At 39.0% G+C, this 19,386-nt stretch overlaps 1 protein-coding gene and 1 long non-coding RNA gene across 3 annotated transcripts; one reads left to right on the forward strand and one right to left on the reverse strand.

Annotated features, from left to right (window-relative positions):
• The first annotated feature begins 3,118 nt into the window (after positions 1–3,118).
• LOC137283730 (uncharacterized) lies at positions 3,119–5,284 on the forward strand. Its single transcript, XR_010956875.1, has 3 exons — positions 3,119–3,278; positions 3,635–3,699; positions 4,870–5,284. It is a non-coding gene; the product is annotated as an uncharacterized lncRNA (long non-coding RNA).
• A 3,015-nt stretch (positions 5,285–8,299) lies between these two features.
• LOC137284607 (uncharacterized) lies at positions 8,300–18,478 on the reverse strand. Of its 2 annotated transcripts, none has more exons than XM_067816487.1 (3): positions 18,238–18,478; positions 17,830–17,894; positions 8,300–8,628 (listed from the first exon to the last, which is right to left on the reverse strand). In XM_067816487.1, the coding sequence occupies exons 1-3, from the start codon at positions 18,313–18,315 to the stop codon at positions 8,433–8,435; spliced, it is 339 nt and encodes a 112-aa protein (XP_067672588.1). In that variant the 5' UTR covers positions 18,316–18,478; the 3' UTR covers positions 8,300–8,432. The 2 variants fall into 2 exon arrangements, 1 of the variants encoding a protein (XP_067672588.1); XR_010956914.1 differs by lacking the exon at positions 8,300–8,628 and adding an exon at positions 15,605–16,018 and having other exon boundaries at positions 18,238–18,466.
• Between the last annotated feature and the right edge of the window lie 908 nt (positions 18,479–19,386).

Raw genomic sequence — 19,386 nt, forward strand, 5'->3', positions numbered from 1 at the left:
AGGTAGGTTAACACTGGGCGGTTCTGTTCTGTACTTAGTTGTCGGCAGTTGACATCTTTTGAGTTTCAGTGCAAGTTTTCTCCACAATCTCAAACACAAGACAACAATCTCATTGCAAACAAAATTATGACATTAAGACACACGTTCAATCAATTCTTCATTTATTAGCCACGTGATCAAAGCGGGTCCGGGGATATTAGACGGATACCCGTGTCCAACCAATTACCCATCCGTCCAGGTATTCGGGTTACCTGTCCCAGCCCTACTATCAACGCCGACACTTACACTGCTGACACTACCACTACCGACACTACACTGACACTACGACTACCACACTACTAACACCACAACCACCGACACTACCACTACCACACTACTGACACTACCACCACTGACACTACCCTTACCACACTACTGACACTACCGCCACTGACACTACCACTACTGACACTGCCACCACTGACTCTACCACTACCACACTACTGACACTACCGCCACTGACACTACCACACTACTGACACTACAACCACTGACACTACAACCACTGACACTACAACCACTGACACTACCACTACTGACACTACCACCACTGACACTACCACACTACTGACACTACAACCACTGACACTACCACTATCACACCACTGACACTACCACTACTGACAATACCACCACTGACACTACCACTACCACACTACTGACACTACCGCCACTGACACTACCACACTACTGACACTACAACCACTGACACTACAACCACTGACACTACAACCACTGACACTACCACTACTGACACTACCACCACTGACACTACCACACTACTGACACTACAACCACTGACACTACCACTATCACACCACTGACACTACCACTACTGACAATACCACCACTGACACTACCACTATCACACTACTGACACTACCGCCACTGACACTACCACCACTGGCACTACCACTACTGACACTACCATCACTGACACTACCACTACTGACACTACCTCTACTGACACTACACTCACACTACCACTAGTGACACTACTACTAGTGACACTACCACTAGTGACACTACCACTACAGTAACACTACCACTGCTGACACTACACTGACACTACCACTACTGACACTACCACTGCCACTACTACTGGCACTACTACTGACACTACCACTACTGACACTACCACTGACACTACTACTGACACTACCACTACTGACACTACCACACTGCTGACACTGCATTGACACTACTACTACTGACACTACCACAACTGACACTACCACACCACTGACACTATCACACAACTGACACTACCACACCTGACACCACTACAACTGACACTACCACTACTGACACTACCAGTACTGACACTGCCACACCACTGACACCACTACAACTGACACCACTACAACTGACACCACTACAACTGACACAACTACAACTGACACTATCTACAATCTGGAATCGAGGAAAGTAAACTTGATAGCTAAGGCTGGGACCTGTAACCTGGATACCCGGGGGAGATGGGTAATTAATTGGACGGGTACCCATCTCCATACCTGGACCGGTTATGATCATGTGACTAGTAGATTAAACAATGTAATATGTTATTAGGTAATAGATTTTTAAAAATTTAGATTTATAAGATTTAGATATAATTATGCAGTCACTTGTTTCGAATATAATACATAGTTAATTTATGGAAATACTCGAAATTGTAGCCTCCGAACTGAAGAAGATACTACCATTTCGTACGAATTTGATGTCAGGAATCAACATAACACGTATCCGGGTAGGGTAGGATAATGCGGAATGGGGTACCCGGGTAGAAAATTTAGACCTGTCCCGGCACTTGCATCAGCAGGTAAAAGTGTATCACTGTGTGTCGGGACATGGTCGTGTGTTCTGTGCCGTCTGTACATACAACATGACTTGTTGTGGGAGAACATCACATTCTAAATTCAGTCACCAGGAACAGGCGGACACAGAATCTAGCAGATATGGGCATAATTAAATCGTTATACTAGCACATCTTATCTGTATACCAACTACCACTTAAAGCATTCAAGCTTCACCATACATGGATCGGTCCTCATGGATACTATCACTACTTGGGAGAGCTTATCATATTTCTGACGTCACACTGTGACCACCTGCCGAGCAGTTCCTGGAACCCTTGTCTCAATTCTTCCTTTCAATTTGCGACAACAAAACTGAACATGGTCTACATGCCGTAGCTAAACATACTTTATACATGCATCACTACAAGCAGTTGTGTCATTTGTAGTAGCCGTTCCATCCGTAGATCTTGTATCTTCTTTATACCTAGTTCACCACAAGCAATTGTGTCGCTAGCCTTTCCATCCGTAGATCTAGTATCTTCTTTATACCGAGTTCACTACAAGCAATTGTGTCACTAGCCGTTACATCGGTATATACAGAGTTCACTACAAGTAGTTGTGAAGTGGCATCTAGCAGTAACAGAACCGGCAGATTTCCTTGTACTTCACATATACATGTCCTTAGGTGGTGTGTTTATTCCGCTTGCTTGCCTATCACTGTACTCTATGCACAGCTCTCTACAAGCAGTAGCATGTCTCGCTGTCCCTGAAACCATATTATATTTTCCCCTGCAGCCTAGCCCTCCTCCTAATGCCCTGAAAGAATTGATGGATGGATGGATTTTCCCACGTTCAGTCTCTGTCTCCATGCAATTGAAATGATATAATATTTATTACCATCAAACTGAAATATATTCGGAGACTAAGTGTTTGTGTTTACAAGTAGTAGTGCTACAATTGTGTTTACAAGTAGTAGTGCTATAAGTAGTAGTTTTCATGTAAGAACAATGTAACGAGTAACATTACTGTCCTTGTACGTTAAGTATTGTTCTCTACTTGTATAGTAGCCTGGCAGCTACCCGAGTAGAAACGTCTTTAGGAAGGTGCTTGCTTCTGCATGACGCACTCGAAGAATACATATCACAAAAATATCCAGTCAAACCTATAAGGAGACTGTACAATCAGTCTTTTCTTGACGATAGTCGCACCACATCACTCATGCGGAGTCCGTGATAGTGCGTCCACATGTGATTGCAATCGGTATTTCACAATACCTTAATTGGTTTTATTTTCAGTAGTTCGGGGAATACCGAGTCGATATTACCAGTCGCATGGCCTGGGACGTTCTTGGAATCAGATTGGCTGATGCTATATAAGTGCGAGGTGGTGTTCACAACACATACAGAACTGCTCACATAACAAACGTTGTTCCAAGGCGAACGGGTGAGTACCTCGTGTGTTATTACACTGTAAGACATATGCGGGAATTTAATGTTTAGAATGACAACTTTGTTTAATTAATCTTCCATAGACCTTGTGCATCCTTGCTTAATATTTGCTATGACGTCAGAGTACAATCGTATTAATGACTGCTGAGAAATAGGTGTGTTGCCTTCTGCAGAAATTTACCATTCTATTGATCATTTTTCTCAAACCAGAAAAATATCTCCCAAGAACTATGAACTTGAGATGTTAGTAAGGAATCTATTAGTGAAAATAAAATAAACTGTAACATAATGTAGGATGTAATTACAAACACTTACAGAATGATGCAAGATACATTGTCCATCCTGTTGTAGGTCATTCCAAACGAACACAGACTTCGAGAATGTACAAAAAATACTAAATACAGAACTGCAAACAGGTGAGTACAAGTTTGCATACCTCGATCAAATATATATATATATATTTGTGCGTGTGCGTGTGCGTGCGCGCGCGCGCGCGCGCGTGTGTGTGTTTGTTTGTATGTGTTGTTTTCAGTTGTGTGTCTGTTGGGAGGTCTGTCATAGGGGAAGTTACCAATTATTGTTAAATCATCCACAGTGTATAACCTTCTCAGGAGTTATTGTGTAAACCTGTCAATATCTCAAGGGAGTTAGTGTATAACCTTGTTACCCGGAAAACTGACGTCTGTAGCATTTGGGTTTTTTTGCCACACATATGTTTATATGTTTAACGATCAGGATCTTATGATGCTATCACTAGTTGTAAGCCTCAAGTATAACGGAATGCCTATCTCAGCTATCGACTTCATAGTAAGGAATCTTAACACAGGTCAAAGATATGTTAATAACGAAAAATATACTTGGATTTATTATGGATAAATGTTTTGATGCAGAGATAAACTTAATATCCGTCTGCTTTCTACTGTAGTATATTTGTGTATACTGACGGCAATATTGACATTTCAAATCATGATAGTAAATGTCTTAAAAGACACAGTTGTGAAGGAATGTACCTTAACTGTCTCTTAATTTCATAATTGTTTTGCGTGGAACGTTTGAGTTTGTATTGGGTAGATCTTTAGTCATGACATTTTCCTCGTTTTCACATAAACTGGATTAAGAAAGAGCGGGATGTGACTACGCCTTTTTTTATAGTGAAACTAATTTTCTGTGTACCCATTTCCTGCATCTATCGTACCTATCATATATTGGAAATGGACTCGTACAATGTTCGTCAACGGACCACCATGGGACTGTTATTCCCAATATATGATATTTGCGATATTTGCGATGCCGACACACATTCAGCTTAATATCTATACTGATTTGTGATATCCAAATTCATTCATATCTAAATTGACATTTGTTTACTAATTCAAAACATGATTTCTATAGGGTGATGTATCGAATATCATCCAATGTAATATATCCGATGTATTGCTGACTAAGACCAACGATGATTTATCCAACGTAATGTGTTGAGGAACTTAACCAAAGCTAAACTGTATAATGTATTCAGTGTATACACAAATGTATCCAACAGATAATTGTTGTATAGCGAGTAATGGTGTCTGTGTTTCATCTTTTAGAAAAAAAATGTCTGACAGTGGAGCTCAAAAAGACTTGGACAACCATGCCAATCAGTGCAACCCCAACAACTCGGAATACAGTGGCCACACTTCGGGGTACTCCGGGACCGGCGACAAGGCCGACCTCGACAACCACTCCAACCAGTGCAACCCCAATAACTCCGAGTATCGGGGGTACCAGTCGGGCTACGGTGGGTCTGGTGGCAAGTGATTATGTGACAGACGCTGACTGGTCAACACAGCCAATGCAAACACGTGTGTGGAACACGTGGCATGGCGAACAGTAGTGATCATTCTGTGGCATGGCTGTCCAGTCAAAATATTAAAAAGTGAAAAAGTAAATGTCTTTCATGAAAAGATATGTTTGTAGATGCAATAAAAGTGTAGTATATGTAATAAACAGGATGTGAATCCAGAGAGAGTTGTGTTGATCGTTATAGTTTGGCATGAAATGCATGAGGACTCGGTTTTTGTAGATAACTCCTCATCCAATGATCCAATCGATCTCAAACTTTGCAAGTGGATGTTTTGTCAGACAAACTAATCACACTGTAAATCACCGATGTTATGCGTTTGGACGAAAGAATCTGTCTATGCAACTGTCAACAAAATAAACAGCAGAATGCATATTGCTTGCAGAGGGAGGGAGCCAATAACCTGTAACAGCGGACAGAAAGGTAATGCGCGCGCAGTCCATGATAGTTATCTGTTCACTGCAGAGTGACGGGCCGCATGGATAATTCACACTGACTACTTCTAGCTGTCATCAGGAAAGTTTATTCAGATGCCCGACTTCCAGTACAAAGAACTCAGATATGCAGCAATGGCTAACAAATAAGAATATACAATTTTCATTTAAGGCCACTAAACCACAGTTGTACTCTTTGATTAAAACTAACAAACCTCCACCCACATACAGCATTGACAAAATGCTACGCCAACACGGCCATAAGGTATTGAGATTACCAACGTACCACTGTGATCTCAACCCAACCGAGCTTATCTGGGGAGACCTTAAAAGTACAGTGGCCAGGAAAAATCAATCATTCAAATTGAATGCTGTCAAGCACATTGTCAACACTGCTATATGTGACATTGCCATGCTGGGACGCATGTGTTGAACATGTCAAGAAGGTGGGAAAGAGTACTGGCTCAAAGATGGCTTGAAGAAGCAATTTGCCATGGGAGCCGTGCCAATTCACACTTGTCAGAGGGGTACACAAAGTACGCAGTCTAGACTACCAGTTGTCCGACTTTCATCTTTGTGGAAGTCGCGATGGCTGAGCGGGCTAGGCGGCTGACTTTGTGTGCTGACGATTAGGTGCCTGACTCTGAGGGTGCGTGTTCAAATCGCGGATAGGACTCAACCAATAAGTACTAGAATTTGTACTTTACTAAGAAAGTGATATCCCAAATATGACATATGTTGCAAGGAGCAAACAGTTAATCCAGTTGTCATTCGTCTGGACACTGATGACTCCTCTTTTTGAAGAATGGTGTGAACTTGATGAAGTGTAATTGTGTTATGATATTTACAGATAATAACAGTATCCAGCCAGATATGCTAAAAATATATTAATAGCACTGGCTAATTCCAACGACTTATAGTGTAACATAAAACACTCATTTCACATAATATTATCATGAAAATATAAATATTATCTATCTATATGCTTAAAGCTATTAGAAATACGTTGATTAATTTAGAATGTGAACGACATCAAACCATAATACTTTTGTCTTCATTTGATCTTTTCTTCAGTGAGTGTGCATGATTGTGTGTGCTTGTGTCAGAGGGGCTCTAACAAATGTTGAGTTCTAAGCATAGGTGGTCCGATTAATGATTTTTACAGATTTAAAGATTTTAACCTGAAAGATAATTCTCAATAATGGGTTTTGTGATTCATGTTGAACAACTCATTACAACAAACTCCGTATGATGGTTAACAGTTGGCACCCACCTTACCCTATTCACGACCTGTGACACCTCTGCATACCTGTCACGTGCAGAACTGACCTACACTGACAAACATTGACTGACTGACCCAACACTCCCGCTGGTCCTTGGCTCCCTCCCTCTGAAGCAGTCTGCGTTCTGCTGTTTATTTTGTTGACAATCACATAGATTCTTTCAAACAAACGCATAACATCGATGATTTACAATGTGATTTCGTTGTCTGACTAAACATGTGTGTGTGTGTGTGTGTGTGTGTGTGTGTGTAATGTTGGTCTTACTAAAATGTGACCCGTCTTCTTGACATATTATACCTCAACAGACATTGTGTATGTACCAATGTTTATGAACCTGAAAGGTACACAAATTTGAGTTCTCAACACGTTTTTCGACTAATGATATACAGCAAGTTTCATACAGAAATCCGTCAGTTTAGTATGAGGGGTTCATTACAAACGTAGCTCGGAAGATGTTTGATGAAGGTAGCAGCATTCAAGACCCCAAACTGTTATATAATAGACGTGTGGTCTGATGATCCAGATCAAGATGGTTTATTGTACACAAGGCCTCTGGCCCGTATACATAGTGTTGTAATGACAGACAGCATACTGACCTGGCAAAGCGTGAAAAGCATCAGAGCATTGTGAAATCAGTTAGCAGGTGAGATGAGATTCTTCCTTAATGACAATGAATGTATTAGAAACAGAGCTAATTTAACATTGACAGATTCTTACAAGTGATTCCCTTGTAGCGTGACGCAGGTACCTGCGTGGTCTAATGCAATTCCCTAGTTTGACTTGCACCATACATTCTCGTCCTTCAGTACGTGAACGATTCACTGGTATGTGCTTATGTTTACAATGAATACAACCTTTAGGAGTATCACGTGGTATCATTAATACTGGACAGTAATATATTAACATGTGTCCTATTAAACGGAGGATGCACACATAATGTCCTTCAACTAAAGATGATATGAACGTAAGGGAATCTAGACTTACCACATTTTCTAGACTTGCATGGGCTTCCTTGGATATATTTGCTTCGGGGTCTGTACGACAGACTACAAGTAATGCATGTGCAAAATGGTCCATATTTTTGATAGGTATATGATAAGCCTTCATAACAAGCAGTTACCAACAGTAAGTACAAAACCCCACAAACCCACAGATAAACAAACTTAACAGTACAATACTAACATTTTTATGATGTGGACACGAGAAATGGCGTGACGTTTAGGTGACGTAGTGAGGTGGGGTGATTCGAGGAGATGGTGATGAGGATGTACCCCTTGTTCAAGTGTATCGCATGTGCTTTCTGTAATTAGTCCGGACGTATGTCTGGTTCCTCGTCCAAGTCCCCTGAGATTTTGTAATTGTAACAGACACGCTGTTTCCCTGCCAACCAGTTCCCGTTGTCTTCCGTAACTACAAGTGCCATCTTGTAATTGGAATCATTAGCAACGCAAGACTGATGGTGATTTTATGGCATTTATTACTATTATTTCGTTACTTGAAATCTAAGAAGAGCCTGGCAGACAGCCACACAAATCACTGCGACTCTTAAAAAGCTATCTACATTTTCGGTGGGAATAAGTCAAGGGAGACAATCACTTCTTTCCCCCAGCAACGCCCCCTCCATATTCAGGATTGTTTGGGTTTAACTGGTTGCCATGGTTATCCAGGTCCGCTTTGTCGCCCGTCCCGGTGTACTCCTTTTCGTGGCCCTGATATTTCTCATTGTTTGGGTTGCACTGGTTGCTGCGGTTGTCGGCGGCTTTTTGATCTGGTCGGTCAGACATACTGCTGCAGAATGGAAGGAAACCTTTAAGGTGGGTGCATCCTAAATATCAAAATGTGAAGAAATTGCAGACTTTGATATCATTTTGTAGAAAAGGTGTGCTGAAACTAATTATGCAATAAATATAGCAAGTCACCACGGCATTTGTTTGACAAGTAGTGCCCCCTTGTGGCACTCCTCTTGCACCGTCTGTAAAAAAGTAATATGTAAATAAAGTTCTCTTAAAACTACATTGTTTACATTCAGTATGTGTTATTTATAAAGATATTTCAGCACTAATATGAAATAAATCAGGAAAATCAATAGTCAAGGCAGTATGTATGTTTAGACACATTATATAACTTCTAGGAAGAAACGTAGACTTCAAAAGAATATTGATTCATTAAGAAAAGAATAATTTAATGGTAGTTTTTTTATTATAAAATGAACTTTATACAGTAAATTTGCTCTAGATTAATATTCAGAAATATATAAAATATGTTACCAGGGGGTATCAACATTATATCCAATTAAAATGACATACCCAAATAAAATTTGATGAGGGGAAATAACCCTTGTCAAGATTTACCTCAGGATAAATGCTTGTGTGCCCAAAATACCATGAAGTATGATCATATGCAAGGAAATAACTGCCTAACCTAAACATGCACTCCTTCTGTCACACCTTATGCGCACAAACCACGGTATTCAACTTCTTTAAGAATTGAAATTTATCAGCTGTAAACCTTTTAATGTACCCCATATTCAAATATGAATACTTGATGAAAAGCTCGTCTGGAATATGGTTTTTACGCCTAAAAAGGATAATGGTGTGGATACACTTTTGTTCACCTGGAATGTAGAGACCAAGTGTCATCACTGATTTTCAGTGGTCTGCATAACTTTCTCAACCGTTTTGCTATTAGTAAAGATGTAATCTTTTCCCAGGGATAGTCGAGGCTGTTTTTTATTGTATATTTACGGTAGTAAAGGAAACAAAGGATAGTGACTTTACACTGATAAGCGATTACTCAAATATAGGTCTTACACTGTCACCAGCAATACGTACAAAAGTAGCAACACAATAAAATCCATAGACAAACGAAAGTAGCAGCACAATACATCTCACAGATAAACGAAACGAGATGCACAATACAACCCGTAGACAAACAAAACTAGCAGCACAATACAATTCATAGACGATGGAAACTAGCAGCAAAATGAAACCCAGTAAAAAATCTAGCAAAACTAGCACAAAATATGTCTCTCAGAGAAGCGAAACTAGCAGCACAATACAACTCATAGACAAAGGAAACTAGCAGCACAATACAACTCATAGACAAAGAAAACTAACAGCACAATACAACTCATAGACAAAGAAAACTAGCAGCACAATACAACTCATAGACAAAGGAAACTAGCAGCACTATACAACTCATAGACAAAGGAAACTAGCAGCACAATACAACTCATAGACTAAGGAAACTGGCAGCACAATACAACTCATAGACAAAGAAAACTAACAGCACAATACAACACATGGACTAACGAAACTACTGGCACAATACAACCCACAGACAATTGAAACTTGCAGAAGAAATATAATCAATAAAAAAACAAAACTGACAGCACAAAACAGGCCACGGACAAACGAAACTAGCAGTACAACTCATAGACAGACGAAAGTAGCTGCACAATACAATCCCTGAGCATCTGAAACAAACAGCACAACACGACCCATAGACAAGCAAAACTACAGCACAATACAATTCATAGACTAACAAAAGTAGCTGCACAATACAACCCATAGGCAAACAAACTAACAGCACAATGCAGCATATAGACAAGCAGAACTAGCAGCACAATACAACTCATAGAGAAACAAAACTAATAGCACAATGCAACCGACTGGCACACAAAACTAGGACAATGCAACCTACAGACAAGCAAAACTAAGAGCACAAGACAACCCAAGGACAAGCAAAACCAGTTGCAAGATGGAGCGTATAGTTGAAAAGAGCATCGTCAAACAAAAAAAATAGCACATAACAGCCATAGCTTAACAAAAACATCAGCCAAGTAAAACCTTGTTCTTGAGATCTATTATCTACAGAAATTACAAATTCACTTCTCAGCGGCGTTAGGTAACCAATGCAATTTGCATTTTAACGCAAATTGTTAAATGGCATACGTTTAGGTAAATAATCGTGACCTATTGTCCCTGACGTTGACAGTTTATATCTGATACCAGCCACCAAGTATAGACGAGAACTGTTTGTATGCCGTTGAATATGTTTTGAAAAAAGTAAGTCGGACTTGGAGAATCTGTAAAATCGTTTTATTCCAACAATATTTTTCAAGTGTTACTTTCTGCCACATCGGTATGTTAAACGAGGCTCTTTTTGACGGCGCCTAGTCACAGGATGTTCTTGCTGAACAAGAGCACAATGAAACTTTGCATCATCAAGTACTGAGTGAGATTACCATATTAACACAAGTGTAGAAACTGATCCTAATTTACGGAGTTATATTTCTAAAATATGATTATATGATAGGGTATTCTGCATGAAGGAGTTTCCTTTCAGTCATTCGTATTGCAGAAATTATGGAAGACGCCCACGAAAATCTCACATTGAGCGAGACCGACATCTGTGCCTGTCTGATGTCACCTCTACGTTCTCTCACATAAGACAGGTCTCCCAAAAGACAAACCTCTCATAAGACTCAATGAGTACACTACTTGGCTGACCCATGCTGTCCACCCATCCACCCCCATTAGTTAATGACCCAGAGTCACTGCACACTATAGTAACACACACGTCTATCTCCTGGGCTCTTCTCGTTTTACTGACCCATCACTACCAGAATCAATTCAATTCTTTTGGTTACCTGGTGATGAACATGAAAATATACCTTCTTACTACAGACAGGGAAGTACATATTTAAGCATAAACATCAACTTCAGTCTTGACTTTGAATAAGGAATTTTATTAGACTACAGTGCAGCATAACAGTTTCGGTTCTCAAGAGCTGGACAAGTTTGAAAACTGATGGCTTTTCCCAATAATAAGGATTAAAGTACAATTTCCATAAATTTTGATTAACAGGACATTTTAAAACAAAATCGAATTCATCCTCTGCATAACTGGAACAGGGCAGACATGTTTTACATTTTATGTCATTATTGTAATACCTTCCTGTTTCACTATATAAGTTTTGTGAAGAGAATTGGAATTTAACAAATAATTTGTAAAAATTGCAGGAATTGATTTGTTAAGGTCACATTGCAAAGTATCAATAATATGCTCACACAATCTACACTTGGAATTTAACAAATAATTTCTATAAATTGCAGGAATTGATTTGTTAAGGTCACATTGCAAAGTATCACTAATATGCTCACACAATCTACACTTAGTCTAACATATAATTCAAATTAGAGTGAGTGAGTGGGTTAATATGTAACGTCACATCGGCAATATTTCAGCCATATCGTGACGAGAACATTTAACACTGAAATGGAATATGTGCGTATTATAAAAACCCATCGACGAAGGACAGTAAAACAACTAGAATATCACATTTAGCATTAAAACAAGCGCGGAAAGTTATAGTGCATTTGATACCTGTATGGAGTTTCAAATTTTAATCGAATTCGGTGATGAAATAGATAGTTTAGAAAATTCTACCATTCCACTCAACTTAAAATATACAAGGGATGACACTCCCTATGATAAAAACGTTTAAGGTAGATAAGACGTATTTCTCCCTTCTTTCTAGGATGAATGATGTAGTAATTGCTAATGACCCTAAACACAACATGTGTATTTACACTGCTACATAAAACACAACAAAGACTCACCTGCAGAGTTATGGCGAACGATACTTTCTACAAAGATCGGCAATCAAATTCACTGAGGGCTGCTTGATTATGATTGGAGATTCAGCGATTTAACTGAGGGCTTCTCGCAGCCACTTTAAATAATCATCGACCAGTCACGTGACCTGGTTTACCTTGGTCACGTGATATTATTCCAACTGCAAGATCAAGACTTACAAGGAAAAGAAGTCTCACAGAATAACATGTCTGCACATGTTCTTCCTACAGAGAAATTGGAACTTTCTTTTCAGAAACGTACTTACAAGAAGCCTATTGATTGAGTGAGACTACTCACAAAAGGACATTCAAACAAGACGGAAACATGGAAAACCTGATGCATCGTTGGAGACCGTTAGTCATACACTACACTGTGCAGACATTGTTGATCATATTCAGTTATAACGCATGCATAGAGATCCCCGTTTTGTGTTCCCTTCACAAACACAACGGCATGCTACAACATGCGTTACGTTCAAATGGACCACTCAGTTGAATGCTATGGTTGTAACGATCCCGAATATGGGCGAGAAATCAAAATTAACATGAAAGAGACGGTAGATCACTATTACTCTCGAGACGAAGATGGTTTTAAAGTAGTAAAGATAAACGAACGATTGCTTTTCGAAGTACTCGGGCAATCTTCTAGGCCACACAGAAACATATTCATCTCAGAAAAAGAGAGAAAGACTAAACCCAGAAGAAGAATAGAATGATACATATACAATGAAACACTTGAAAGTCTTGCAGTAAAACTAGGCAGTATTGAAAGCAGATAGCCTTGATTGAGAGTGAAGTCGAAACTGAAGAAAGAAATTGATAAACTGTAAGATCAGCAGCTTGAATTAAATAAATACAAAACAGAAAGAAGCATATTGAGGTCAAAAGCAAACTGGTATGAAACAAGGAGAAAAGCAGCAGATTTTTATTATCCCCTGAAAGCCCAGAATTTCTTAAACAAAGCAATTACTGAGCTAGAAACTGGTGGCAAACAAATAAACGAAACAAAGGATATTAACAACCATGCAAAAACCTATTTTCAAACTTTATATACCAGTAAACATGTCAAAGATGTCGATCTAGAATTCTTATTAATACCTAGATCACCTTACAACAACAGCATTTACATTTCTTATCGTATCAAAGTATGATCAGTTCAAAAAATCTTGCTACCCTTAACTCAGACCACTTGTCATTAGAATTGCCTGTAGCACCTTACTACATTCATAAAATGTTTCATTCTGATAATGGTAGCATGCTGTTCTATATCACTCTTCTTCCGGCAAAATTCAGGAAATCAGCCTCAAATTTAAAATGGGAAACCACACTTGAATCTAACATTGATGAATCAGACTGGAGAACTTACATTATTCCATTTAGATGTACATGCAGTACGGAATTATGATGGTTCCAAATGAAAATTGTAAACAATATCATAGGCACAAACTGTTATGAACATAAAATGAAAGCCAGTGACTCATCCCAATGAAACTATCTTGCACCTTGCAACAAATGTCATATTTGGGATTTCACTTTCTTAGGAAAGTACAAATTCTAGTACTTTTTTGGTTGAGTCCCATCCGGGATTCGAACCCGCACCCTCAGAGTCAGGCACCTAATCGCCAGCACACAAAGTCAGCCACCTAGCCCGCTCAGCCACCGCGACTGCGACAGCGACTGCGACCGCGACTTCGAATCCCGGATAGGATTCAACCAAAAAGGTACTAGAATTTGTACTTTCCTAAGAAAGTGAAATCCCAAATATGACATATGTTGCATTTGACCACTTGGTATCGTGTAATCATATCTTACACCTCTTTTTGGGATTGTAATTTGATAAATAGACTTTGGAAGAAAATTAAAAAGTGGTTCATGTCTGATGATGAAATAAGAATTAAACTTACCAGATAAATCATTCTATGTGGATTCAAAATGATCCTTTGAATATAATTTTGCTTCTAACGAAACAATCTTTCGCAACCGAAAATACAGAATAATACCAGATCAAAAGAAGTTTTTAGAACCTGCTGCCAGTACTATTATGTCTCAAAATGTATTATAGCTTTTACAACCTGTTCATATGATAAATTTCCAAATTTTGATCATACTACATATTTTATTTGCCTACCTGCTTTGGATATAGTCCATATCTAACTTTGAACATAAGCAAATGCCGGGGTGAAAATACATATCAGCCATATGAGCCTTAGATCCGAATATCACACTTACTGCCCGACTACTGAACCGGTACGGAATGAATACACGCAGAGCTCGAAACGTGTTATGATAGACGTTAACCGTAATGATTCAAGAATTGGTTAGAAAAGGGTTTTGTAATTCTCAAAATGATGACACTAAATGTCCCCTGTGTGGCGAGAAACATATACTTTATCAATGTGCATTATGTAACAGACAGACAGATTTATTTCGTTGAGTGGCCATCTACAACATTTGTAAAGCGCACTTGCATGTCTCTGCAAACCTTTGTATGAATAATGGATCAATTGGCTTAGAAAACAATAAAGATGGGCATATTACCTATGTGGTCACATCGTCTTTGGTTGAAATACATTATGTTTATGTGTGCATCCTCTTTTTAATGGAAAGACACATGTTTATATATGACTGTCCAATATTGATGATACCACGTGCTACCCCTAAAGGTTGTATCCATTGTAAACATATGCACAGACTAGTAAATCATTCACGTACTGAAGGACGAGAAAGTATGGCGCAAGTCAAACTAGGGAACTGCATCAGACGTTACGTCCTCCACATGTCTATTATAACACAGTTTGGGGTCTTGAATGTTGCTACCTTCATCAAACATCTTCGGAGCTACGTTTGTAATGAACACCCTCATAGTAAACTGACGGATTTATGTATGAAACTTGCTGTATAGCATTAGTCGAAAAACGTGTTGCAAACTAAAATTTGTGGTCCTTTTAGGTATATAAACATTGGTATATACACAATGTCTGTTGAGGTGTAATATGTCAATAACACGGGTCACATTTTAGTAAGACCCACATTTACACACGCACTAACGCACGGACACACACATACACACACGTGCGCACAAACACAAACTCACGGCACATACACAATCAACGATCAACTCTCTCTGGATTCACATCCTGTTTATTACATATACTACACTTTTATTACATCTACAAACATATCTTTTCATGAAAGACATTTACTTTTTCACTTTTCAATATTTTGACTGGACAGCCATGCCACAGAATGATCACTACTGTTCGCCATGCCACGTGTTCCACACACGTGTTTGCATTGGCTGTGTTAAGCAGTCAGCGTCTGTCACATAATCACTTGCCACCAGACCCACCGTAGCCCGACTGGTACCCCCGATACTCGGAGTTATTGGGGTTGCACTGGTTGGAGTGGTTGTCGAGGTCGGCCTTGTCGCCGGTCCCGGAGTACCCCGAAGTGTGGCCACTGTATTCCGAGTTGTTGGGGTTGCACTGATTGGCATGGTTGTCCAAGTCTTTTTGAGCTCCACTGTCAGACATTTTTTTCTAAAAGATGAAACACAGACACCATTACTCGCAATACAACAATTAACTGTTGGATACATTTGTGTATACACTGAATACATTATACAGTTTAGCTTTGGTTAAGTTCCTCAACACATTACGTTGGATAAATCATCGTTGATCTTAGTCAGCAATACATCGGATATATTACATTGGATGATATTCGATACATCACCCTATAGAAATCATGTTTTGAATTAGTAAACAAAATGTCAATTTAGATATGACTTTCAATATCACAAATCAATAAAGATCATAAGCCGAAGGTGTGTTGGTATAGCAAATATCATATATTGGGAATAACAGTTCAATTATGGTCCGTTGACGAACATTGTGCAGGTCCATTTCCAATACATGATACAGGAAATGGATGCAGATGCAGGAAATGGGTACACAGAAATAATTAGTTTCACCTTGAAAAGGGTATAGCCACATCACGCACTTTCTTAATCCATTTTTGTAAAAACGAGGAAAATGTCATGACTAAAGATCTACCCGATAGAAACTCAGACGTTGCACCCAATACATTTAAGAGACAGGTAAGGTACATTCCTTCACAACTGTGTCTTTTAAGACATTTACTATCATGATTTGAAATGTCAATATTGCCGTCAATATTCACAAATATACTACAGTAGGAAGCAAAAGGATATTAAGTATATTTATGCATCAACAGTTTTATCGATAACATATTAAACTATTTTCTTCATTTTATCATATCTTTGACCTATGTTATAAAGTTAGGTTCCTTACTATGAAGTCAACAGCTGAGATAGACATATCCCTGAGGCTTGCAACTAGTGATAAGATCTAGTACTTTAAACGTATGTGTGGTGAAAAACCAAATGCTGCAAACGTCAGTTTTCAGGGTAACAAGGTCATACACTAACCCTCTTGAGAATACTGACAAGGTTACACAATAACTCCCTTGAGAATACTGACAAGGTTATACAATAACTCCCTTGAGAATACTGACAAGGTTATACAATAACTCCCTTGAGAATACTGACAAGGTTACACAATAACTCCCTTGAGAATACTGACAAGGTTATACAATAACTCCCTTGAGAATACTGACAAGGTTATACAATAACTCCCTTGAGAATACTGACAAGGTTATACAATAACTCCCTTGAGAATACTGACAAGGTTATACAATAACTCCCTTGAGAATACTGACAAGGTTATACAATAACTCCTTTGAGAATACTGACAAGGTTATACAATAACTCCCTTGAGAATACTGACAAGGTTATACAATAACTCCTTTGAGAATACTGACAAGGTTATGCAATAACTCCCTTGAGAATACTGACATGGTTATACAATAACTCCTTTGAGAATACTGACAAGGTTATACAATAACTCCCTTGAGAATACTGACAAGGTTATACAATAACTCCCTTGAGAATACTGACAAGGTTAAACAATAACCCCTGCGAGAATAGTAACAAGGTTATACACTGAGTCTGTGGATCTTTTAACAAGAATTGGTAGCTTCCCCTAGACAGACCTCCTGAAAGACAAACAGCTTAAAAGATATGGCTTTCCCGACCTATAACCCAGAATACAGGAATGTGTTGTTACTGTATTCTGTAGTGACTCGGGGTCAGCTCATTAATTAAATACTGAAGGACAGTATGGCTTAGATGATGAGTGTACTCATTGAGTCTATCTTATGGGAGGTCGATCTTATGTGTGGTCTGTCTTTTTGGAGGTGAACCCAATAATTTACAGTAACACCAAGGTTGTTCTGAGCATTTAATTGCATTTAAATGCTAACTTGTACTCACCTGTTTGCAGCTTTGTATTTAGTACTTGTTGTACATTCGCGAATTCGAAGTTCGTGTGGAATGACCTGCAAAGAATGGACAATGTACCTTTCATCATTCTTCCAGTCTTTGTTATTCCATCCTACATTTTGTTAGAGTAATGCCCCTATTTTATTCTTACAAAATGGATGCCATGACATCATCTCAAGTTCATAGTTCTTGGGAGATATTCTGTTTTGAGAATAATGTTTTATAGTTTCTGCAAAAGGCAACACCTATTTCTCGGCAGTTATTAATAAGATTATACTCTGACGTCATGGCAAATATTAAACAAGGATGCACAAAGTCTATGGAAGATTCCACAAAGTTGTCATTCTAATCATTTAATTGGCGCATATCTTACAGTGTAATAACACACGAGGTACTCACGTCTCCGCCTTGGGATAGGGTTTCTTCTGTCAGCGTGGAGTTATGTGTTGTGAACACCGCCTCGCACTTATATAGCATCAGTCAGTCTGTTTCCAAGAACGTCCAAGGCCATGTGACTGGTAATATCGACTCGGTATTCCCCGAACTACTTTAAATAAAACCAACTCAAGTATTGTGAAATACCGATTGCAATCACGTGTTGCTGTACATGCAAGGACTCCGCATGAGTGATGTGGTACGACTATTGTCATGAAAAGACTTTTGCGCGGCTCAGGTTTGACTGGATATTTTTGTGATCTGTATTCTTCGTGTGCGTGAGAACCTTTCTAAAGACATTTCTAGTCGGGTAGCTGTAACGCTACTATACAAGTAGAGAACAATACTTAACGTACACGGACAGTAATGTTACTCGTTACATGAAAGCTACTACTTGTAGTACTGCTACTTGTAAACGCAAACGCTTAGTCTCTGAATAAATTTCAGTTTGATGGTAATAAAAATAAATCATTTCAATTGCAAATGAACCCCATTGAGACAGAGACTGAAGCTGGGGAAATCCATCCTTGCTTCTTTCAGCAATTAGGAGGGCTGGACTGTCGGGAAAGAATTTGATATGGTTCGGGGACTGCGAGACATGATATTATTGTAGAAAACTATGTATAGAAAACATTGAGAGGCAGGGTAGCGGAATACACACACCTAAAGACATGTATATGTGAAATACAAGGAAATCTGCCGATTATATTCCTGCTAGATGCCATAATAGTGAACTCTGCATCTGCCGATGTAACAGCCACTACAAGTGACACAAATGGTTGTAGTGAACTAGGTATAAAGAAGCTACTAGATCTACCGAAGTTACGGCTACTACAAGTGGCAGAAATGCTTGTAGTGAACAGTGTATAAAGGCATTTCTACTAATGTTACGGCTACTACATGCAACACTGCCAGACATTAAACTTAATCTCAGAAACTGGATATGGACATGTAAAGATATTTTTAATTGAAATAATAGTTTTGTCAGCCTGCTCCTGCCAATTTGTTATTGCGTATAATGTGACACTGCCTGTCACCCCGACCTGCAGGTTTCTATGTAGGCATCATCGTTATCGCGGTTATAACTGATACTCCTGTATCAGGAGCTGATGT

Source organism: Haliotis asinina, chromosome 5, assembly GCF_037392515.1.
Source record: "Haliotis asinina isolate JCU_RB_2024 chromosome 5, JCU_Hal_asi_v2, whole genome shotgun sequence".
In the NCBI taxonomy this organism is placed as follows: Eukaryota; Metazoa; Mollusca; class Gastropoda; order Lepetellida; family Haliotidae; genus Haliotis; species Haliotis asinina.

Excerpts from the sequence above, each read along its gene's own strand:
- LOC137284607 (XM_067816487.1), bottom strand. The coding sequence starts at position 18,315 with ATGCTATATAAGTGCGAGGCGGTGTTCACAACACATAACTCCACGCTG. Across the intron at positions 17,895-18,237 it reads CCCTATCCCAAGGCGGAGAC|GTCATTCCACACGAACTTCG; the intron begins GTGAGTACCTCG and ends CATTCTTTGCAG. Across the intron at positions 8,629-17,829 it reads AAATACAAAGCTGCAAACAG|CAGTATGTCTGACCGACCAG; the intron begins GTGAGTACAAGT and ends TCCATTCTGCAG.